Genomic DNA, 23,439 nt, shown 5'->3' on the forward strand with positions numbered 1-23,439 from the left:
GTCTCAAAGGCTGTGTGCAGATGGAGAAGGTTCTAGAATAAGATTCAAGCCCGGGGCAACGTAAGCGGGGACGTTGTGTGAAGGAGCTCTCACAGCGCCCGCTCAGCTCCTTCTGACTGCTGAGCGCCTGCCTCGTGCCCGGGCGCGTGGGGAGTGCAGCGGGGGAGCCTGTGTGGGAGGTTGGGCGGAGCTCCCGAAGTGGGAACCCAAGGGGGGGTGCGCTCGGGGCAGGGGGGCAGTACGTTCCCGTGTGACGGCACTGGGGTGCAGAGGTGAGGCTGCTGGCCTGGGGTCCTCTGGGTGTAGAGGGGCCCAAGCTGGCCCCGGGGCCCAGACGTTTCAGCTGCGGGGCTGAGGGCGGGAGGTACAGGGGTGGTGGGCGCAGGGTGGGCCACCCAGAGGGTGCCGTGGGGGCCTGCGGAGCCAGGGTTCCGGGCGGGCGAGACACGCCAGCCCATGCTGGTTCCAGCAGAATCACATGGGCATCCCCCCGCCTTCCTGCACGGATGGGGTCGCTTTAATCCTCAAGAAAGGCAAGAAACGGGTAGGATGTGCCTACCTAGGGGTGGAGAGAGTTCCGAAAGATACAGTTGCCCAAAGAGGAAACTTTGTGTCTGAGGCTCTGAGTTCCTTGAGCCTCGGTGTCCGCATCTGTGAAATGGGTGACAGGCGGAGTGAGGCGAGGAACCCACGCATTAGGTTGCAGGGCACGGCCCAGGCCAGCAAAAGGGTGCCACAGGCCAGCCGGCAAAGCCAGTCCTACAGGCCGAGCAGGGAGTGAGGGGCAGGCCAGGCCAGGGGAGGGGGGGTCCCGACGCCCAGCCTGCGGACTGCTGGGGAGTCCAGGCCTCTTGGTTCTGGCGCACACGGTGTCTACACAGCCGCCAGCCCCGACTGCTTTAATCTGTTCAGCTCATGAAAGAGCCTTTGGTGAGAGGACAGCTTTCTGGGGAGAAGCAGCTGGGGTCCCCCGGCCAACCACAGGGTCTTGGGGCACAGGGTGCGGGGCGAGGGCCGAGGGCTCACTGCCCCGGCAGCTTCCCGGGGCTGCGTGGGGCTGGCAGTGAGAAACCCGGGCCCGAAGCAATCCCAGGGGCACGAGTAACCCGGGGAGCATCCTCGCTTTAATTGGACTGGGGGTCATGGCCCCCAGGAAGCCCTACACGGGGGGAGATGCATGTGGAGTCTGGTTTCCCGGCTGCGAGGGAGGCTCCGTGGGGACATCAGCACTTCTCCTCACCAGGGAGGACCTGCCGGTCAACGGCCCCCGGCCTCCGGAGCAGAGCAGGGAAGTCCCAGGCCCCCTTGACTTCGGGGAAGCTGGGGGCGGGGAGACCTCTCGTTCCAAGGTCGGGAGGTCAGAGCCAAGGTGGGGGCCCCTGTCCCATGCATCCTGCATCCTCTCGAGTCATTTGTTAAACATCCAGGCGACCTTGACCCCCAAACTTCCCTCCTGCTGGCTTTCTGTGAGGCTGTTCAGAACGTTGTGGAAACATTTACAGCACTCCCGAAGTGCTCACCGGGTCATCCCCGAACGTAACTGCAGCCTCCCCATCGCTGTCCCGGGAGCTGCCCCATGCGCCCCGGGTCCCCCCCCCCCACCCCGGCTTGCCCCTTGCAGCCCGACCTCCACACAGGCCCCAGGGAAGCCCCTGACGCTTCCTCACGGGGCTCTCGCCCCTCCTGACGCCTCCCCCGGAGGCTCACCAGGGTTGCCGTGGCCTCCAAGGCCTCACCGTGGGCCCTGCCCTCCTCTCCGCCCTGCCTCTCCCACCCTCCCCTGTGGCTGTTTGGAAGCCTCCCCGGCTCCCCAGGGCTGGTGGCCTCCTTCAGCTCAGATGCTGAAGATCGGAGACCGGGGTCGCCGGTCACCAGCACGGAGAAGGACAGCGCTTGTGACCAGTGCGCACAGAGGCTGAGAGCCCGGCTGGGAGACAGGCAGCCCTGCCCGGCGGCCCCGGTTCCCCGCCTCCTGTGACCCGGGGTTATGACGGCGCCAGGCGGGTGGTTAGGAGCAGCCAACCCTCCGGTCACTCCAGACCCAGCGTCCCACTGTGTTCTCTTCCCAGGCATTCTCTTTTTCCCTTATTTACCCATTTGCTCTCTGTCCCTCTCACTCTCCCGTCGGCTCCCCGCGGGGTGGGGCTTGTCTTGTTCGGCGCCACCTCCCATGGCCGAGTTCTGGGCACAGACAGGTGGGCTGCAAATATTTGCAGACCGACTAACTCACAGCCCTGTGAAGTAAATACCCTGATCCGGATTTTACAGATGAGGAGATCAAGGCTCCTCTGAGCCAAGGTCACACAGCTGGGAAGGGGTAGAGCAGGGTTTGAACCCAGGACTGTGGCTGCCAAGTCCAGCTCTTTATCATTATGCCCGAGGATCCCTCTCCCCCCAATCCTGGCCTCTGCCCTTGGCACGCTGGCAGCAGACAGAAGTGAGAGACTTGGTCTCCTCTCCCAAAGAACTTAGGATCCTTCATTCACTCGGTGAACATTTATCAAGCACCTACTGTTTGCTGGGCCCTGTGCTAGGCCGGAGACACCGCACACAGTGAGCAAAGCCCAGCCCCTGCCCTCAAGGTACTCGTGGTCCAGTGGGCAAGAGTGCCCTGCAGTGACACAGCAGGAAGATGGTACAGTGACCGGGAGCCACGTGCAGTGATGGGGGCTCAGGGAGCGGCCCCTCACCAGCAGGAGAATGGTGATAGTCACGAGACACACCAGGACCCCCCCCCCAAGGCAGAACCCAGTTCAGGTCGTAAATGCTGAGGAACTCAGGGGAATGTGGCAGGAGCAATCAGGGAGGCTTCCTGGAGGAAGCAGCGTTGAGCTGGGTCTTGAGGATAGGGAGGGTCTGGATGAAGGAGTCACCTACACACCCCCACCTCAATTACTGCCCTCTTGGGAGACCCCACCCAGGAGCATGTGGCCGGGAGGGAGCTTCAGGCCTACCCCTCCCTTTCAGAGTCATTCACACCAGACCACAAACCCCTGATGGGGGAGGCACCCGAGCTCCGTGGGTTCTTCCTGGGCTGCGGCTTCAACAGTGCAGGTAAGCGTGGGCAGCAGTGCGTCCCCGACTTCCTGGCATCCCTGCGAGGGAAGACAGCCAACTGGGCCTCTCCTTCAGTTCTCAGAGCCCCCCCTGGGGTGGGGCGCTGGGCCTAGGAGCACTGCAGCCCTGACAGGGGTGGAGATGGGACAAGCCTGCCGGGAGGGGGTGAGGTCCTGTTAGGAGGTGTGTGGCACCCCGGGTGTGAGATCCAGGGCTTAGGGGCTGACGCTGCCCATAGAGGTGGGAGGGGCACGGAACTGAGGTGCAGGGCCCTGGGGGTGGATTGCAGACCTGCGGCTCTGCTCCTGCCAGGAATGATGCTGGGAGGTGGCTGTGGGCAGGAGCTGGCCCACTGGATCATCCACGGGCGCCCGGAGAAGGACATGCACAGCTACGACATCAGGCAAGTGCCCGCTGGGACCCGTGGGCAGGAGGTGGCTGCCCTAGGATGGGGTGGGGTGGGGTAAATATCCAGGGCTATTTAGAAAGGAGCCTTCTCTGAAATCCAGAGGGCTTCTTGGAAGAGGTGGCAGTAAAGGAAGAAAGGGAAGAAGCCTGCCAGTGGGGGGCGGTGCTGCGGGGTGCCTGGGTTTGGCAGATCCACGGCCCTCCACAGTTTCCAGGACCTCTTGTCCCAGTGTCCTGCCTGACCCGCCTGACAGCTCTGGGATCAGCAGTGGGATCTCATCATCCCACTTGGCAGATGGGGAGACTGAGGCCCGGGGAGCAGGAGGGACTGCACAGGCTGCCCAGGAAATGGGGCTGAATTGGTGGTCATTATTAGGCCGTGTGCGTATCTGGGAGACAGGCAGCCCTGAGCGAGATGTCAGCTGCATCCATCCTTCACTCACAGGGTGTCTGGAATCAGTCAGACCCTGTGCCGAGCACTTTCCTCTCTGTAACCCGGGGTGTGATGTACATGCTGTAAATGTCGCTGGGAGCAGTGAGCTCGTTTTTGTAGGTAAAACGCTCGGCATCAGGTCTGCACACGGAAACACTAAACAAAGCTGAGCTGAGCCCAGGGGGCACTGATATCAGAGTTGGGAGGCGTCCTGGTTGCCCACCGACCTCTATGAGTCGGGACAGGGATGCGGGTGCCCCCAGGCAGGGTCTGGAGGGTGGGAATCGGTGGGGCTGGGGTCTGGCCCCCAGGTGGCAGTTCCGCGGCCCGAGCCCTGCAGGTGGCAGTCGAGGCAGCGGCTTGGAGGGGCCTCTGTGGGTGTTTGGCCCGCTCAGCTGTGACTGGGGAGACCCCAGCTGCCCGGCAGGGCTGGAGGTGGCAGGGCTGGAGGTGGTGCTGGCTCAGCTCAGCACGCCCCAGCTCCTCTGCTCACCTCGTCCCTGCCTGGCCCGCTGGGGACCTTGCGTCCACTGGGGGGGAAGTCTGGCCCCCACAGAGACAGACAGACATACCCTGAGATCCCCCCCCAACTGCCGCCCCCTCTACGGCGCCTGGCACAGCGTGGTCCGCTCTGGCACCACCTTGGAGTCTGTCTGGGTCTGTGCCCACGTGCTCTCCCAAGAGAGGAATATTCCAGAAATGATAAAGCTGCACGGGGCCTCAGGGATGGGCCAGTCCAAGCCCCTCCTGCTACAAACAGCAAAACAGAGGCGCCGTCGCAAGAGGCATCTTGTCTGAAGTCACCCCGCGTGCGAGCCAGAGTGGGCAGGGACCCAGCTCCAGCCTTGCAGGGCTGTCTGCCGTCCGGCTTCCCTCGGGGGGTGAGGCCTCAGCACTGGAATCGGACGGACCAGGGCGCATCCTCGGCCTAGCCGAGTGGCCTCTCACCTCTGGGGCTGGTGGAGGCCCCTCGCATGGGTCTGAGCCTCCCTCCTCAGCTGCCTCTTCTCACAAGCTGTGACATTACAGGGAGCGTCTTGTGGGCGGGTTTGTGGGTGGAAGGCAGAGCTCCTGCCTCTGTCCCGGCCGGCTGGGGCCTTGCGTCACAGGTTGGAAGGCAGAGGGCCCAGGGAGGGAGCCCCTGAGTGCTGGGGCCCAGTGGGTAGGGGTCGGGGCTGTGATCTGGGCTGCCCGCTTTTCTGGCCCAGGCAATGCACCCAGGAGATGACCGGCTCATGGCATCGGGCCTGAGCGGTCACTGACGTGGGGCGTCCGTGTCCACCCAGCACCCCCATCCCCACTCACATACTGGACGGCTGCCACCACCGGACCAGCTGTGGCACCGGCACCCGGGGCCTCTCAGCACTGATGGGAAGTTCTGCTTCCCTGGCCTGAGCGGGGCATGGAGACCCAGGCCCCACGAGAGAGGCAGAGCCAGGAATGAGGGCACTGCGTCAGGGAGTCACCAAAAAACCCGGACGAGGGAGCGCCAGCCTTGTCCCCCTGCTTAGACACTCAGAAGGTTGGAGCAGAACTCTGACCCGTGTCACCTCCTCGTCTTACACGCGGAGGACGGGCTCGGGGACGGAGGTGCCTGAGGAGGCGGTCAGCGCCCAGGGCCGGGTCCAGGGCGTGTCTGGACCCTGGCCTGCATGTGAGGCTCCCGGGGCTGGCCTGGCACCAGGTGCCCTCCAGGCCACAGCAGCTGCCTCATGGATGGTGGCGGTGGCACCCCCTTTGGACACCCAAACAGGTTCTCAGCTGTCCCGGCCCCCCACCTATTAGCCGGTTCTTCTTCCTCTCTGACCTCGGTTTCCCCATCTGTGAAATGGGAACCATGATCCACCCTCTCAGTGGAGGGCATTTGAGGCTCACGGTAGAGATGCGTCGCCTGCCCCAGGGCCTGGCATAGGTGGGCCCCAGAGCACGGGCCGTTGTTTTTAAAGAAAGCTCTTGGGGTCCTGGCAACCAGGGAAGGAGAAGTCGCTCTTTGTTGCGTCAGGAGGGCGGCTGGACGCCGGACCCCGGCTGCAGGCCCCTCTGCCCGCTTGCGTGCAGGTGGAAAACGGCAGCCGGGTCCTTGTGGGCCACGGGGAGTGGTCTTTCCTCTGCTGACCCCTGTCGTGCTTGGGCTGAGCTGAGTGCCCCCACCCCCTGACACCCACAGGTGTGCCCAGGAGCGAGCAGAGGGGCTGGTGGGGGACTGTCTAGAGGGGCGGGATGTGTCTGTGCAGGGATCACCCAGCCCTGCCTCAGGCCCATCCCCCTCCCTGGTCCCTGCCACCCAGGGGGTCTGAGAGGACAACTGAGGCTCCACCTCCCCCCCTTGAGAGCCCCCCAGGAGCCCCACTCTCAGCGAGGCTGGGAGTGTGACCACGTCCCAGCCCAGGAGCCACTGGGCTCCTGGTGCCAAGGTGGGTGAGTCTCCTGGCCTCCTCCCGCCCCGGCTCGGCCCCTCGCCAGCCTGCTCCTGCAGCCCCACGTGCCGCCGCTGGGACCCCTCCCCAGGCCCCTGGCGGTGCTCCACGGCCCCCCTTCTTTCTGGAAGCTCCTGGCTTGGTGCAGCAGGTTCCTGTCGCGTGGAATGAGTCAAACCAGGAGCCCCACACCTGAGGCCGCTCTGAGGACTGCATGAGGGGTTCTTGCAGGTGGCCCTCAGCCCTGGGCCTGCCCTGGAAAAGCGCTCCTTACACGACAGCAATCACTACGAATAATACCTGTCATGATAATTCCCACATCTGCAGCACCAGCCCCTGCCCAGATCAGAGCACCACGCTGACCAGCCCTGACGAGGCTCAGGCCAGGCCCCTGAGGGCAGCAGCACTGATGGGGACACAGCCGGGGGGAGGTGGGCCCCAGAGGACACGTGAGATGCCAACAGGTGGGGAGTGAAGGAGTGGGCAGGCGGGGGCCGCAGTGAGCTGGGCGCCTGAGAGGTGGGCTGTTCCCGGGAGGGGCTGCCGGGCGCAGCGTGTAACGCAGCCCAGCAGCTGTGCCCAGACTGGCTCGGGCAGCTGTGCCCAGCCTGGGGACCAGACGGAAGGGCTGTTGAGTGGCCCTGGCTGTTCTCCCTTCGCGAAGGCTGGCGGAGGGCCCTCTTAGCTCAGCAGGAAATCGCGTGGGACCCGCGGGCGGAGTCGGACACCACCAGGGGATGGAGGGGCTGCACCTGGTGTCCCCCCAGCTGCCAGGGGACAAACCTGCAGGGATCATGACGACACCATCCCTGGGAGCGGGGCCCCCAGACACAGCTGGGATTTCTCCCGCTCCTCTGTGCCTCTTGGGGGTCTGACGTGAGAGGCTGTCACCTTCACCCCTTGCCTCCGCTGAGGGGCACCGAGGAGAAAGGGGCGCTCCATCACATCTGCTGACCCTAAACCCCGAAGATCCCTCACGTTAGCTTTCACGAGATCATCGGGGCCTGTTCAGCCCGGGGCCCAGGTCGGGGGCGATGGCTCACCCCCAAGCACGTCCCCAGCCTGAGGCCCTGAGCCTGCGGTGTCCACTCCCTGCGCCCGACAGCTGTAGGGGGTTGCAGACGAGGAGGCTGAGCTCCCCAAGATTTGGGGGCTGCCCGAGGCCCCTCGGTGGGAGAACGGAGAGCCTGGAGCCCCCCTGATGCCTGAGCCACAGGGAGGACTCCCGTGGAGGGGACGAGGGTCCCCAAGGCAGTGACGGGCCACTCCATCCACGACAGGCGCTTCCATCACTCGCTCACGGACCACAGCCGCTGGATTCGAGAGCGCAGCCACGAGTCCTACTCCAAGAATTACTCGGTCGTCTTCCCCCACGACGAGCCCCTGGCTGGACGCAACATGAGGACAGACCCCCTGCACGAGGTGCCACGCCCCCCGCGGTGCCTGCTCTGTGCCGGCTGCCGGCGCTCTCGGGGAGCCCTGGGTATGGGGTGACAGAGTGCATGCAACCCACCCCCCCCACCAGCTGCAAGGCAGGTGTTGGCTCCTTCGCTCCCGGGCACTGCTTGGAGCACAGTGGGGGGTCGTGAGGGCCAGGTGCACCGGCAGGTGTGTGCAGTCGCCCATCAGGAGGGCTGGGCCGGGCAGCGGCGTGCTAAGAAGACGTGCTCCTGCTTGTGGGGCCTGCTTGGGATGTCTTTCCTCCCTGGCAAGCTTCTACTTGTATGATGAAACCCACCGTCAGGTGCCCTTTCCTGGGGCCTGCCCCTGGGCACTCTCCCAGGCCCCTGACAACCCAGGTGCCTTCCCTGTGCTCCCATTACCCGCCCCCCAACCCCCAGTCCATCTCCATCCCCCCTTCCTTGCCCCCATCTTGGGCTGCATGCTTCTCTTACCTGTCTACGAGGACCCTGGCAATGGGGGCTGGGCCCCAGTCACTCTGAGTGCAGAGCCTGACTCTGGGTAGGTGCTCAGGGAATGTTTGTTGACTGGACGGCTGGGGCGGGAGGCAGGTGGGCAGGCGCAGCGAGCAGGTAGCATTTAAGCAGAAGAAGGAGACTCCTTCATCTGGGACTCCAGCGCCTGGACCCCAGAGGGAGCTGGCGTCCATGGCACCTCCCCAGGACAGAGACATCCTTGGCTCCCGGGCTGCCCTGTCCTCCAGCCTGGCCTAGAGGGCCAGCTGGGAATCTTGGGCCCCACGTGGGCTCGGCTTCCCCCAGCCTGTCCCCGGGCCCGCACCGTCCCCGCAGCTCAGCAGCCTCCCAAGGAGCGCAGGGCTGGCTCGATGACTCTCGGGTGGAAGATGGGCTCAGACACGTTGCTCACGTGTGCACAGTTCTGCCCGGCGGGGGCTTGGCGGGTTCAGCAGCCCTGCCCCCGGGGAGGAATCTGCATTCACCCACACCTCCACTTCCTCGTCAGCACCCTCCCGGTGACACTTCCCAGCCGTTGACAGCTGACGTGTGTTTTGTTAAATAGAGGAGGCCTGCTCTCCACTTTCCCTCCCAGGAAGGGTGATGCGTCCCTGGTGGAGGTGTCTCCACGCTCACTGGAGGGGAGTGGGTTTTGTGTCCTTGGTTGCCACCCCCTTGGACGTCCAGGGAGGACGCATCCGGGGGTCACCAGTTAGCATGTGACCTGGAGTGCCCTCCCTCTCGAGGTCGGTGGCCCACGGGGAGGGAGAGACACAGGCCGTCTTGGCCTCTGGCGCCCATCGGTCCTGACACTTCAATGCCTGGCCAGACTCAGCTTCCGAAGCCCACTCCTCCTGGGCGCTGGACGGGGTTGGCCCCAGGCACAGGGCCCTTCCAAAGCTGAGAGCGGAGATTCTTTTCTTCCCCCCAGGCTAAATTTATTTTCAAAGAAATCTGCCACCATATTACTTTATTGTGTCTGCTATAATTTTTTATTGTGGTAAAGTACACATAACATACAACTTGCCATTTTAACCATTCTAAAATATACAACTCAGGGGGATTAAGTACGTTCACGGAGCTGTGCAACCATCACCACTATCCAGTTCCAGAACGTTTTTGTCACTGCAAGAGGAAACCTCGTACCCATTAAGAAATAACTCCCCATGTCCCCCTTCCCCCAGCCTAGAAAAACTACTGATCTATACCTTCTGTCTCTGTGGATTTGCCTGTTCTGGTCATTTCACATAAATGGAGTCGTACACTATGTGGCCCTTGGTTCCTGGGCTTCTTTTCCTTAGCTTGTTTCTGAGGTTCATCTGTGATGTAACAGGTGTCAGAATGTTCTTCCTTTTTAAGGCTGAATAACATCCCATCGTATGGATGGACCACACTGGTCATCCATTCGTCAGTTGATGGGCATCTGGACTGTCCCCACCTCTGGGTGGTTGTGAACGCATGTGTGCATAGGCTTGTTTGCGTCCCTGGTGTCATTTCTCCTGGGTGTACACTTAGCTGTGGCATCGCTGGGCACTGGGTGTCCCAGACTGCTCGGGCTGCCATAACAGACACCACAGGCTGGGGGGCTCAAATTCATCTCTCACAGTTCTGGAGGCTGGGCGGTCAGGATCAAGGTGCCCGCTGACCGGTTCCTGGAGAGGGCCCTCTTTGTTCCTGGCTTCGGGACGGCCGCCTTCCCGCTGTGTCTGCTCCTGGCAGAGGGACAGCCCTGGCGGTTCCTCCTCACCTAATAAGGCTTCGGGCCCCACCCTTAGGACCTCATTTCACCCTAATTCCTTCCTCACAGGCCCCATCTCCAAATACAGTCACACTGGGGGTTAGGGCTTCAGCATAGGAATTTGGGGGTGCAATTCGGTCCATAAGAGAAGGTAATTCTACAGACGGGGGATTCTTGGGGTGGGCAGTGTGGGTGCTGGGAGGGCCGCAGAGTTGGAGTCAGAGCCTGGGCTTGGGTCCTGGTTCCGAGTGCCAGGATCTCTTTGCCCGCTGCCCCCTGCGGTACCGGGTGGCGGATTCTCCCCTCCCTGCCCTGCTCTGCGCGTCCGGCCAGGCCTGAGTGGGCCTCTTCTCCCTCCACAACCAGGAACTCCTCGCACGAGGCTGTGTGTTCCAGGAGCGGCACGGCTGGGAGCGGCCGGGATGGTTCAGCCCCGACGGCGCGGCTCCGGTGAGTAGGCCCCCCAGCACCCAGCGGCCATGCCCCCGGCCCGGCCTGCGCTCGACCCCTGCCCACTGTCCCCCCCATGTCCTCCCCACCTGAGGTGGCCATGTGTCTCCCTGTCATTAGTGCCGTGGGGCGGGTGAGTCACCTGGCCTTCGGAGAAGCCGAGCCCCGGCCGGTCCGCCTGAGATCGTGGGGTGTCCCCACAGAGATCACTCTCCTCCCATGGTGCCCGGCCTTCCACGGCCCAAATGCGCCAGGGGCCAGGAGAGCTGGCGTTCCACAGAAAAGAGGCTGCGGCCAAGGCTCCCCAGGTTTACGGGAGGAATTAGAGTATCTTCTCGTAACTTTGTTCATATATTTTTGGCAACTGCAACTGTTAATGTTAGTGGGAGGATTTAGCACAAAATTATGCATTCTGTGTGTTAGGTGATGTGATGCTGAGGGGATGCTTTCATACAACCGGGGGGGATAGTATTTGATCCAGATTTGTACAAATTAAAACCCCTTTCCCGTTGCTATGTTTCACCAGTCCCCTTCCTGCGCGACCCATCTCCCATCTCCATGGCAACTATGTCCCAAGGCAAGTTCCAGGGCATGTTAGGTGAGGTGGATGGAGGCCAGAGCTCCTGATGGCTTCTGCCTCTGCTTCTCTGGGGTCAGCAGAGAGGAGGGGCCTGGGTAGACCCCTCCTTGAGCAGGTCTCTGCAGAGCCCACTGCAGCCAGCCTGGTCTGCCCTGGAAGCCCCTCTTCCCCGGAATCCGTGGGCAAGACGATGAGACCAGAGCAGGAATCGGGAACATACCCCTGGTCCCGAGATGGGCAGGCTGTGCAATCGCCACCCGGGAGCCATCCTGGGAGTCCAGGGCACTGGGTGACGAGACGTCCCCAAATCCCTGACCCCTGGCCAGGCTACGGCGGGCTGGGATGTTCCTGCAGGGGACTCAGGGGCCAGGGGGAGCCACCTGGCGGGCCAGGGAGATGACTTCCTACAGAGATGCCTGTAAAGGCCCCTCCCTGGACACCAGAGGTTGAGCTGGAGTGGGGTGGGGTAGGGGGTGTGCCTGGGGGAGCAAAGAGGCCTGACTCAGTCAGAATCTCACACTCGGCTCTCACCGGTGACAAGAGACTGGGCAGGGCTGGCCGTGCTGGTAGGTGAGAGTTGGCGGGCTGTTCACACCTTTCGAGGAGTGACAGCAGAGTTAGGAGGGGTGGGGGAGGAGGAGGGGGAGAAGGAGGAGGGCCTCCATTAGCAGGAACAGGACCAGGCATGGGGTGTTGGGTTCTGGGCCTCTCTGAGAGCAGCTGACCGAGTGCAGGAGAAGCCAAGGCAAGTGGAGGCTGAAGGGCCAGCCTGTGGGGCCCACCACCTGGGCTCACGCCGGGCGGTCAGGACTCTCCTGTGACCTGAGGCAAGTTTCAATCTCTCGGCACCTCGGTTTCCTCATCTGTAGAGAGGATCTCCCTTCCCGGAAACGCGAGGCCCTTTGCGCAGGGCTTGGCCCCGAGCAGGACCTGGTCCCGGATCACCATGGCAACAGCATCTGGAGCCGCCGCTGCGGCCACCCCACCCCCGACTCCCCCTCCCTCTCCCTCCGCAAGCTGATCCCTGGGCCTTATCCCAGCGCCTTGGCGTTGAGTCAGAAGCCCTGGCGTGGCCCCCGAGGTCCCGGTCAACCCGCCTCTGTTTCCCGTTCAGCACCCTCTCTCGCCATCCCTCCCTACCCGAGCACACCCCATTCCTTCTCCACCCTCCGGGGCCCCAGCGCTCCCCACCGCCGTGGAGATTATGGTGTCACCTGTGCAACGTGGAGGGCATGCCCGAGCCCCGCCTCCACCCTGGCCTCGTCCACAGCGCGTTGCCCCTCGAGAGCGGGGCTCGGAGAGGGCAGGACCAGCTCTGTCCTGTGGACCTCTGTTTCCGCAGGACCCGGCTCAGGGCCGGCCAGGCCGCGGGCACCGGGCCACGCTGTGTGTGGAGGGGGGAGGTGGGGGCGGGACCGGTGACGACCCCTCTTCTGCCCCAGGTGCTCCCTTACGACTACTACGGGGCCTACAGACAGCGGGCGCACGAGGACTACGTCTACGGCAGGCTGCTGGGCCACGAGTACACCTTCGACTTCCCGCCCCACCACGACGTGGTAGGACACCCCATCCCTGATGGGACAGAAAGGCGGGCGTCCCCGCGGCTGGTCCACTCTGCTGTCTCCCTGCTATCCCCACCCCCGTTTTCGGCTGCCTCAGTTTCGTGGAGGAATCAGTGATGTTCTCCTCTGCCCTCCCCTCCCTCCGTCCGTACCAAGACTTTGCCAGCGGTGAGGCCTGCTCAAGGGGCGGAGCTGGAGCCAGGCCTGGGTCTGGCTGTGTGGCCTCGGGCCAGGGCTTCACCTCTCTGAGCCTCTTGGAGCTGCTCCGAGGCCTGCGTGTGACTTTGTGGGTGGCGAGCCCCTCCTTCCCGGGTCCAGGGCAGAGCAGATGCAGCACAAGTAGGTCCAAGATGGGCCCCCCAGGGGACGAGCAGAGGAGACCCGAGCTGGGGGAGGGCCCGTGGTCTGGGGCCTGCTCGCCGCCCCTCTTGCTCCAGAAGTGGGCAGGCGAGGCCACTCAGGTGCCTCCTGGCGGCTCCTGGCCCCTTCCTTCCGTGCCCGGCTCCCTATTTCTGTTGGGGTTGAGGTGAGTGCCTCTGAGTCTGCATCACACAGGGAAGTTCTCACAGGCAGCTTCTGCAGAAAAGACTACGCCAGCTTCCCCTCTGAGCCGCCCAGCTGTTTTGGTGCCGAGCAGAACGTGTCCCTGTGCGCGTGGCCGACTGGGGAGGGAGCGAAGTCCCTTCAGTATCTGTGTGAGGGTGGGCCAAGGCCTCAGCCTGGGGGTCCGCAGGGATGGGTGGCCTGGGAAGCTTCCTGGGCGTGGGACCCCTGCTTAGAAGCAAAGCTCTGCTGTTGCTGCCTGGAAACTCTTAATACATTTTGAACAGGCCCGCATTTTTATGGTGTACCAGTTCTGCACCCGGTCCTGAAGGGAAGGAAGCACGAGGGAAGGAAGCACGCTTTCCTCCAAAGTTTGCTCTAGTAAAGGCATTGGAGGAGGGGGCTTCTGAAATGGAAAGGGAGGCATGTGTGTCTGAAAGCCCAGGAGTCCCTGGGGGCTGCCTCCCCAGGGAGCAAACGGGGATCCGTCTGGCACCTCCGCACCGCGGCTTCCTAGGCCTGCGGGATGTTCAGGCCCTTGAGGATGTGGGCGCTGGGAGGGGGTGCCAACTTGGCTTCGTGGCTGCATCCCACCCGCGCAAAGGCACCTCGACAGTCCCAAAGCATGAAACATGCACTTGTTCTCAGCCTTGGCAACTTCCCCAGCCTGGCTAGACGAGAGTCAGCCCAGGAAGCTGTTTCGGGGTTTGATCTGCAGCCCCAGAAGTGTAAGCGAAGGTACCACATGGCTGATGGGTGAAGGGAGCTCCATAAAGAGTAGTGGTGTCTGGAGAGGGGAGAGGAGCAGCCTCTGGGGCTCAGGAGCTGCGCAGACCCCATGGGGTGCCGTGTAACAACCAGCTGTCCCGGGGGGACGCCTGATCCCCGGCGCTGGCCAGTTTCCCCTGTATAAATACCCTCACCATTGGCTCCCTCCCACCCACCCACACGGCATCACTGAACGCAGAGCGGGGAAAGATGCGCACAGTGGCTTCTCAGGGTCGGGGCACTACGAGACAGACCCAGGTGATGAATAGCTCATCATTTCCACCTGTGTAAACTTGAGTGGACCACGTACTGCCCCTGGGCCTCAGAGGGCACCTGGCTATGAGGCTGCTAATCATAGTTGCTCCCGGGCGGTGGTGTCTGTACCACGGGGCGGGAGGAGATGGCGTGGGCTCTTCACACACTGTAAATGCTCCCTAAGTGGCAGCTTTGCTGTTATAATTTTTTTTTTTCCAGTAAGAGCAATGGGATTGGCACATCTGCTCAGCGATGGGGTGAGGGGTTTAGGGCAAAGATGGAGTGACATTGCAAGGGAAGACCAAGCAGAAAAAACAGATGGATAGCAGAAAACCTTGAGAGTGGAGCCAAGCGTTTGCGTACTGTATGGAGGGAAATAATGAGAGATGTTGACTTGTTTTTTTTTTGTTTTTTTGTTTAAAAAAAAAACAGCTTTATTGAGATATATTCACATACCATACCACCCAACCACTTAAAGTGTACAATGCTTTTAGTATATTCAGAGGGTTCTGCAACCATCACTGCAATCTAATTTTAGAACCTTTTTATCTCCCCACCAAGGAAACCCTATACCCATTAGCCCATTTTCTCACCGCATCCCCACCTTCCGGCAGCCGCTAATCTACTTTCTGTCTGTGTAGCTTTACCTCATCTGGACATTTCACGTAATGGACTTGTACAATGGTGGTCTTTTGTGACTGGCTTCTTTCACTTAGCATAATGTTTTCGAGGACCATCCATGTTTTAGGAAGTCGTCAGTACTTCATTACTTCTTATTCTGAACAATATTCCATTACATGCATACACTCCTTTTTATTTATCCATTCATCTGTTGATGGACATTTGCGTTGTTAGACTTTTGGGCTATTATGAATAATGCTGCTCTGAAAATGTGTGTGCAAGTTTTTGGACAGATGTTTTCATTTCTCACGGGTAAATATCTAGGAGTGGGATTGCTGGGCCATGTGGTAGCTCCACGTTTCATGTTTTGAAGATCTGCAAAGGCTTTTCCAAAGTGGCTGCACCATTTCACACCTCCACCCGCGGCGGACGAGGTTCTTATTTCTCCATCCTCGTGAGCACGTGTAGTTCTCTTTTTGACTCTAGCCATCCGGGTGGGTGTGAAGTGGTATCTCAAAGATCTGAGTTGCATTTCCCTAATGACTAATGGCGCTGAACATCTTTTCATGTGCTTATTTAGCCATTTGTTTATCTTCTTTGGAGAAATGTCTATCCAGATATTTTGCTCATTTTAAAAATGAGTTATTTGTCTTTTTATTGAGTTATAAGAATTCTCCGTACATTCTGGATACAAGTCCCTTATCAGATTTATGATTTGTAAACATTTTCTCCCCTTCTGTGGGTTGTCTTTTCACTTTTTTAATGATATCGTTGGCAGCACAAAAGTTCTTAATTTTAATGAAGTACAGCTTATGTATTTTTTCTTTTGTCCCTTGTGTTTTTAGTGTCATATTTAAGAAGGCGTTTCCTAACCCAGGTCACAATGAGTTACTCTTCTGTTTTCTTCTCAGAATGGTATAGTTTTAGGTCTTGTACTTTAGGTCTTGTACTCATTCTGATGAGGCTTTGTGTGTGGTGTGAGGAAGGGGTCCAACTTCGTGCTTTTGCAGGTGTCTATTCAGGTGTTCCAGCACCATTTGTTGAAGATTATTCTTTTCCCCATAGAATTGCCTTGGCATCCTTGTGAAAAATCAACTGACCATAAACGTCAGGGTTTATTTCTGGACTCTCAATTCTATTCCATTGATCTATATTTCTATCCTTATGTTATACCATGCTGTCTTGAGTACATTAGCTTTGTAGTAAGTTTCAAAATCAGGAAGTGAGAATCCTCTAGCTTTGTTCTTCTTTTTCAAGATTGTTTTGAATATTCTGGGTGCCTTGCATTTCTGTATGAATTTTAGAATCAGTTTGTCAACTTCCGCCAAGAAGCCAGCTGAGATTTCGGTAGACTCTGTCTAATCGGTAGATCGAATTTGGGGGGTACAGTCATCTTAGCAATAGTGAGTCTTCATTTCATAAACATGAGAGGTCTTTCCATTTATTTAGGTCTTTAATTTCTTTCAAAGATATTTTCTAGTTTTTAGAGTACAAGTTTGTGCTTCTTTTGTTAAATTTATGTGTAAGCATTTAAAAATTCTTTTTGATAATGTAAATGGAATTATTTTCTTAATTTCATCGATTGTTCATGGCTAGCATATAGAAATACAAAAATTTTTTGTTTGTTGTATATTGACCCTATATCCTGCAACCTTCTTGAACTATTTTATTAGTTGTAATAGTTTTTCAGTGGGTTCCTTAGGATTTTCTGTATGTAAGATCACGTCATCTGCAAATAGAGGTAGTTTTACTTCTCCTTTTCCAGTCTGGATGCCTTTTATTTTTTCTTGCCTAATTGCTCTGGCCTGGACCTCCAGTACAATGTTGAGTAGAAGTAGCAGAGTGGATAGCCCCATCTTGTTCCTGATCTTAGCGTGGGACATTTAGTCTCTCACTGTTAAGTATGGCAGCTGTGGGATTTTGTTCATGCCCTTTATCAGGTTGAGGAATTTCCCTTTTAGTCCTAGCTTACTTGGAGTTTTTATCACGAACAAGTGCTGGATTTTGTCAAATACTTTTTCTGCATCTATTGAGACTATCCATTTGTTTTTTGTTCTTTATGCCGTTAATATGGTACATTACATCGATTGATTTTGGGATGGTAAACCAGCCTCCCATTCCTGGGATAATCCCACTTGATCATGGTGTGTAATCCTTTTTATATGTTGTTGGATTTAGCTTGCTAGTATTTTGTTGAGGATTTTGTATCTGTATTCATGAAGGATATTGGTCTGTAGTTTTCTTATGAGGTCTTTGGTTTTGGCATCGGGGTAATGCTGGCCTCATGGGAAGAGTTTGTGAAGAATTGGTATTAATTCTTTTTTGAATGTTTCGTAAAATACACTAGTGAAGCCATCTGGACCTGGGCTTTTCTTTGTGGGGAGTTTTAAATGACTAATTAAGTCTCTTTTTTATTATAGATCGATTCAGACTATTTCCCCTTCTGTCGGCTTCAGTAATTTGTGTCTTTCTAGGAATTTCCATTTCACGTCTAATTTGTTGGTGGACAGCTGCTCATAGTACTCCTTATAATCCTTTTCTATAAATTGGTTAGTGATACCCCTCTTTCATTCCTGATTTCAGTACTTCGAGTCTTCTCAGTCTAGTTAGTGATTTGCCAATTTTGTTGATCTTTTCAAAGAAACAATTTTCAATTTTGCTGATTTTCTCTATTTTTCAAGATTTCATTTATTTCCTTTCTAATCTTTATTATTTCTTTCCTTCTGCCTGCCTTGCCTTCTGCCTGCTTTGGGTTTAATTTGCTCTCCTTTTCTAGTTTCTCAAAGTGGAGAGTTAGGTTACTTACTGGAGAGCATCTCCAGGTGTAAAACTTCCGTGAGCACAGCACTAGCTTCATACCATCAGTCTGCATATGTTGTGTTTTCATGTTCATTCATCTCCAAGTGTTTTCTAATTCCCTCTTTCTTTGATCCGTTGGTTATTTAGGACTGCGTTGTCTAATTTCACTTATTTGTGAATTTCCCAATTTTTCTTCCGCTACTGATTTCTAATTTGATTCCACTGTGGTCAAAGAACATGTTTTGTGTGATTTTAACTCGTTTGAATTTACTGTCTTGTTTTATGGCTTCTGGTCTACCCTGGAGAGTGTCCCCTGTGCTTGAAAAGGATGGTCACCGTGTGTTGCTAGCTGGAGGGGAGGAAGGCAGGAGGGGCTCTCGGAGCAGGAGGGCAGCCAAGGGCCCAATGCCCCAGGGTCCTGGGGAAGAGGCAGCTCCCAGAGCCCACACAGCACCCCACCTCTGGAACTTTTCAGATCAAGAAGGAGTGTCTGGCCTGCAGAGGGGCCGCTGCTGTGTTTGACATGTCCTACTTCGGGAAGTTCTACCTGGTGGGCCTGGACGCAAGGAAGGCTGCCGACTGGCTCTTCTCGGCGGATGTCAGCCGGCCCCCAGGTACGGAGCCCAGGGGGGCCACGCTTGCCCACTTCAGTGCAGCCCCGGGCACTGAGACGAGACAGCCAGCTGACCCCGTCCTCTCTGGGCTCATCTGGCTCGTGGCTCCGCCCCTGGGCCTGGCCTTGGGTCCCCGTGTCCAGACCCCTCTGCCCTCCTCGCCGAGCCCCAGGCCCTAGGCCCCCTCCACCTTCCTCCCTCCCTCTACCCTCTGTCTCCTCCTCCATCCTCCCCCCAGCCCCCACCCCCGCCCCCGCTTTTACTTTTTTCCAGACAGGATTCCAGGCAGCAAGTCCTCAGAACAGTCTCCTGGGGCTGGAGAACCTGTCCACTTCCCCCCTAGGAATGCTCTCCCCAAATAGGGTTTCTAGAATTAAACAAAAACACAGGGTGTTCAGTTACATTTGAACTCTAAATAAAGAATGAATAATTTCTTAGTGTAAGTATGTCCCATGCAATATTTGGGATATTCCTCTCCTTTTTTATCACGCATCCCTCTACCATCTTGCCCACCCATCCACCCAACCCCAAACTCACCCAGCCCCATCGGTATTAGTTCCCTAGAGCTGCTGTAACAAAGTACCACAAACTGAGTGGCTTTAAACAACCTAAATGTGTTGTCTTACTAGTCTGGGGCTGGAAGTTCAAAATCAGGGCCGTGATCCCAAGAACATAGAATCCCTCCTTGCCCCTCCTGGCTTCTGGCCGTGGCCACCAATCCATGGCTTTCAACCATGTTGCTCCAATCTCTGCCTCTGAGTCACACGGCCTTCTCCCTGCGTTTTCTTCTTCTTTTAAGGACACCAGTCATGTTGGATTAGGGCCCACTCTGAGGACCTCTGGTCATCCTAGCATGATCCCATCTGCAAAGACCCTATTTCCAAATAAGGTCCATTCACAGGGACTGAGGGTTAGGACTTCAACATACCATTCTGGGGGACACAGTTCAAACCCATTACACCATTTATCCAGCCAACCCACCTGCCCACCCCCTCACATGTACCTGCTACTCACCTCCCCTTAATTCCCCACCCCGTCCCATTCATCGTGCCAACACCCTTCCACCCACCCACCCATCCCCTCCTTCCCTCCATCCTTTCCCCCCACCCTCTCCCCACCTCCGCATTCTCTCATCCATCCATCCATCAACTTCCTTTCGCATATTCATTTATTCATCAGACATTCAAGGAGCTTCTGCTATGCCAGGCATGGTGCTCGGAGCACCCAATGAATGAGATATAAATCCTGCCCTTAAAGACGTCCCAGCGTGGGGCTGGGGTGGGTGGGAGGGATGGATTGGGAGGAGTCACCTTCGAGGCATTTCTAGAAGAAAGAAGCCTCCCTCCTGATCCTTCCTCCTCTGGGGATGGCAATGCTGGGTGACCTGCCCATCCCTCTCTGGGTCATTCAGTCGTGGTGGCGTCACTGAGATGAGGGGCCTTTCAAGGTTGCCCCCCTAGGGCATCCGGCCAAGGGTTACCCTGAGCTGAGGGGCCGCCCTGCTAAGTGGCTCCCACATTCTGGGGTCTTCGTCCTTTCCGCAGGCTCCACGGTGTACACCTGCATGCTGAACCACCGCGGGGGCACCGAGAGCGACCTGACCGTCAGCCGCCTTGCTCCCAGCCCCCAGACCTCCCCGCTGGCCCCTGCCTTTGAAGGTAAGAGATGCCTCGAGGATCCAGCAGTGCCCTGAACGCAGCCCCGCTGGGTGAGGTGGCCGCCCACGCAGGATGGACTGGGAAGGGCGGCCGAGGCTGCTCTGGAACCACGTGTGTGCCCGCCGCGGTCAGGGTCTGGGAGATCAGAGGTCTCGCTTCAGGCTGAACGCAGCCTTTGTTCAGGCAGCGATGCTGGGCTTCCAGTGCTCAGTGATCATGCCTTTGAACCTGCCCGTCCCGCGGGGTTTCAGAGTGGCCACAGCGCGCGCGTGCTCAGCTCACCTGCCCGGAACAGAGTGAGCCGAGGATAAGGCCATGCCTCCCTCGTGGAGAAGTTAGCTCCTTTCTGACACCGGCATCTATGCTGAATTGGCTTTCTCGGTTCCCGTGTAACTCCCAGTCTCAGACTGGGGCAGGTCCTTAGAAGATATCCAGCTCTGTGCCCAAGCTGACACCCACACTGCCCTCTGCAGGCCCTCTGCTTCTGCTTGCATGCCTCTTGTGACGGGGAGCTCATTACCCACATTCCTTGTTTGCACAGGTCTGACTGCTGAGCCAGACCTGCCCCCATCACTTCAACTCCCCGACCCACCCCTTGGTTCGCATGGCAGCAGTCGAATCTCTAGTGCTGCAGCCTGTCTCTGTCAGGGAAGAATAGCGATGGCTAAGCTTCACAGAGCGTGGGGAGCATCCCCTTTCTCCAAGAAGGGGCCCCCTTGCCACCTCTGGGACACTGGATTTGCAGGGGAGAAAGGATTCAACTGTGCTGCTCTCCGTGCGGCTGCACTGTACCGTCGGGGGAAGGGTCACTGTCAGCCCGTTCAGGAAACCTGGCGGCCCCAGCTCCGGGCCTGGCTCAGTGCTGCTGGCCATTTAGTTGCGTGGGGCTCAGTCACGGGAGAGGGGGGCGAGGTCCGGCCTGGGCACTGGGAGAGGGAGGTGCAGGAAAAGCCCAATAGAACACTGGCTGGGATTGTGAGGGGGTGGGAAAGAGCGAGGATTATGGGAGGCCATGGGAAGCAGGTGAGCCAGGATGAGGAAGGTTTCCTGGGGGAGGTGATGTCTGGCCTGAGCCTCGAAGGATGGATAGGAGCCACCTGCTAGAAGGGTGTGGAGGGAAGAACGCGTGAGTTGCCTGTGAGGAGCTGGGCGGAGAGGGGCATTTTGACAAGGGCCGCTGGAAACTTTGTTTGGCCTTCACCCCCCAGGAGAGGGGAGGCCCGGCCCAGCCACAGCTGCCATCCTTAGACAGCGAGTCTAGCTGGGGAGACAGAACAGAGGGACCCCAGTGAGTGTGCAGGTCCCTGAAATCCTGGCTCTGCCACTTCCTGGCTCGGGACCCACCTCTCTGAGCCTCAGTTTCCCCATCTGTGAAGTGGAGACAAATGACCCAGCTCCCTGAGCTGCTGCAGGGAGTTGAGCGAGAGTCTGGAGGTGCCAGGAGGGCTGGGGAGCAGCCTCCCTGAGCTTGTTTCCCCACCTGGAAACTAGTCCCCATCACAAGGGGGAGTTGTCACCAGGGCTCTGTAAGCTGAGCCACGGCCCAACGGGGCAGCTTCTTGCGCCCTTCCCGATGATTCTGGTGGATTCCTGGCCCTGGAGGAGCGCTCGCCTGCCGGGGCGGGAAGAGCGGGCTCTGAGAGGAGGGGAGGGGGAGGTGCTAATGGACCCCAGAGATGTTTCTCCTGGACTCCGGGGGTGCCTGCCTCAAGTTAAATGGCCGCCTGGTGGGGAGGTGTGCACTTGGTGGGTTCTTGACCTGCCAGGGCATGCGCGGATGACAAGGAAGTCACAGTGGTCTGTGGAGTGTGCTAAAGGTCCCGGCTTCACCGCTAAGCACAGAAAACCGACATATGGACCTTGTATTTTCAGCCTTAAAAAAGCGGTACTCTTCCTGCTATGAACATGCATGTCCATTCAGTACGCGTGTTTATACCTGTTAGGTCAGATCACCATTAAGACAAGAGGATGTGCGTTTCACACGTGATCAAGGCTGTGTATAAAGCAGCTGTTCATCTTAAATGTGATTTTGAACAGTATTTTATATCACAAAAGGAATACATACCTGTAGGAAACATTTGGACAATACTGAAAAGTACAAAATAAAGTCTGCAGCTCCCGGCCCGAGCCAGAGCCCTGGAGCCTGCCCTCTGACCGCCCCCCCTGCCATGCCCGCCTTGTGGGCTGGACCTGGACCTGGGCTGACCGCTGGCCTCAGGACCTGGCACTTCGGGATGTTTTTCATGAGAGACAGCTGCCCAGAGGAGGCCAGGCCCAGCAGCTGCCGTCTGTCTGGAACCAGGTGGCTTCAGTTAACGCTCATGTCCCCCTGGGAGGGGCCTCGGGATGGCTGTAGACGGGCGGGGCCACGCGGGGGCCACGGAGCGTGTTGCGGGCGCCGGGGTAGAGGATGCTGCTGGAGATCTATCCTTAGAGGTGTTCTCAGTCCAGCGTCCCAGGAGCCCCCAGCCCAGGTAGCAGGGGATCCTTTCGGGGGTCAGCTCGTTTGTTTGGCCTTTGAGTTGGGTCTGGATAGACAGGCAGGACTGAGGGCGCAGACGGGCACACAGAACGTGGGGTGACGAGGTCAGGGATGTTCCAGAGGTCACCTGGATGGGGCGGGAGGACGACCGGGGCTCTGGCTGGGGTCTCCACTTGGGGGGCTGATGGCAAAGCCAGGGGCTCTTCTGCTCTTCCCCCGGCTGCTGCTGGCGGAACCCCGCCTTGGAGGGGGCGAAGGGTTCCCAGCTTCAAGCTTCCACGTGGGGTGGCCTGGCCGGTCCCAGCTCCAGGACCTTCCATCAGAGCCCAGCCAGCAAGTGCTCCTGGGGAGGGAGCAGAGACCCCAGGCCCCCCCACCCCGTCCCCTGTCCCCGTCCGGGCTCCGCTACAAACTTCACGCTCCCATGCTGGAGAAGCAAAGTGGGGCGTGTCTTTTTTTCAATTATAGTAGGTGGCCGCACCTGTGATCACAATGACATGCAGTTCCACTGCTGTGGAAACCTCGGGGAGTGGGGGCCAGTGTGCGGAAGGGCGTCTAGGCAGGATTCTCCAGACTCCGGAGCCTCCCCGAGAGCTGCTGCCCCCCTCCCACGGGGAACGCCAACTCTGCGCAGAGTGGGCTGGGGGCTGGTGCCAGGCCTGCCCCCGGCGGGGCCCAGAGTGAATGGCGCTGAAAGCTGAGAGGAGCAGCCCTTGGGCGGGACCGGACCCCCGGGGAGGGAGGTGAGTGTCCCAGCGAGTAACCTTCCCGGTTCCTGGTTCCTCAGCCCCAAGCTGGGCTCCTGGTGCCACCATAGCTCCTTCAATCCCCCCAGCAGCCTTGTGAGGGGGCGGTTCTGGCTTCACTCCCATTGTACAGATGCAGAAACTGAGGCTGGAAGTCAGGGATTCACTGGGTACCATCACTCTGAGATGGGGGAGCCCTGCTGGAAGGAAGGAAGGAAGGGAGGGAACCGGATGGGGAGAAAGGCGCATAGAAAATGGAGAGGAACGAAGCCGCTTCCAGGCCTGCCACCTCCACCAGGTCACAGGGGTAGTAGTCAGTGAGAGCCTGCCCGCCCAGGGCACACACAGTGGCTGAATCTCACAGCGTCCCTGCGGATGAGGTGCATTCACCC

At 58.4% G+C, this 23,439-nt stretch overlaps 1 protein-coding gene across 8 annotated transcripts in view; it reads left to right on the forward strand.

The window, feature by feature from the left end:
• Positions 1–23,439, forward strand: part of SARDH (sarcosine dehydrogenase) — a 65,989-nt gene that overhangs the window by 17,760 nt on the left and 24,790 nt on the right. For all 8 annotated transcript variants that reach the window (XM_036854933.1, XM_036854938.1, XM_036854937.1 and 5 more), the window contains 7 exons: positions 2,968–3,054; positions 3,370–3,460; positions 7,596–7,737; positions 10,336–10,419; positions 12,442–12,555; positions 18,023–18,161; positions 19,706–19,819. In XM_036854933.1, the coding sequence (XP_036710828.1) occupies positions 2,968–3,054; positions 3,370–3,460; positions 7,596–7,737; positions 10,336–10,419; positions 12,442–12,555; positions 18,023–18,161; positions 19,706–19,819 (771 nt within the window). The remainder of the gene's footprint in view (positions 1–2,967; positions 3,055–3,369; positions 3,461–7,595; positions 7,738–10,335; positions 10,420–12,441; positions 12,556–18,022; positions 18,162–19,705; positions 19,820–23,439) is intronic.

The sequence above is a fragment of the Balaenoptera musculus genome, chromosome 6, assembly GCF_009873245.2.
Source record: "Balaenoptera musculus isolate JJ_BM4_2016_0621 chromosome 6, mBalMus1.pri.v3, whole genome shotgun sequence".
NCBI lineage: Eukaryota > Metazoa > Chordata > Mammalia > Artiodactyla > Balaenopteridae > Balaenoptera > Balaenoptera musculus.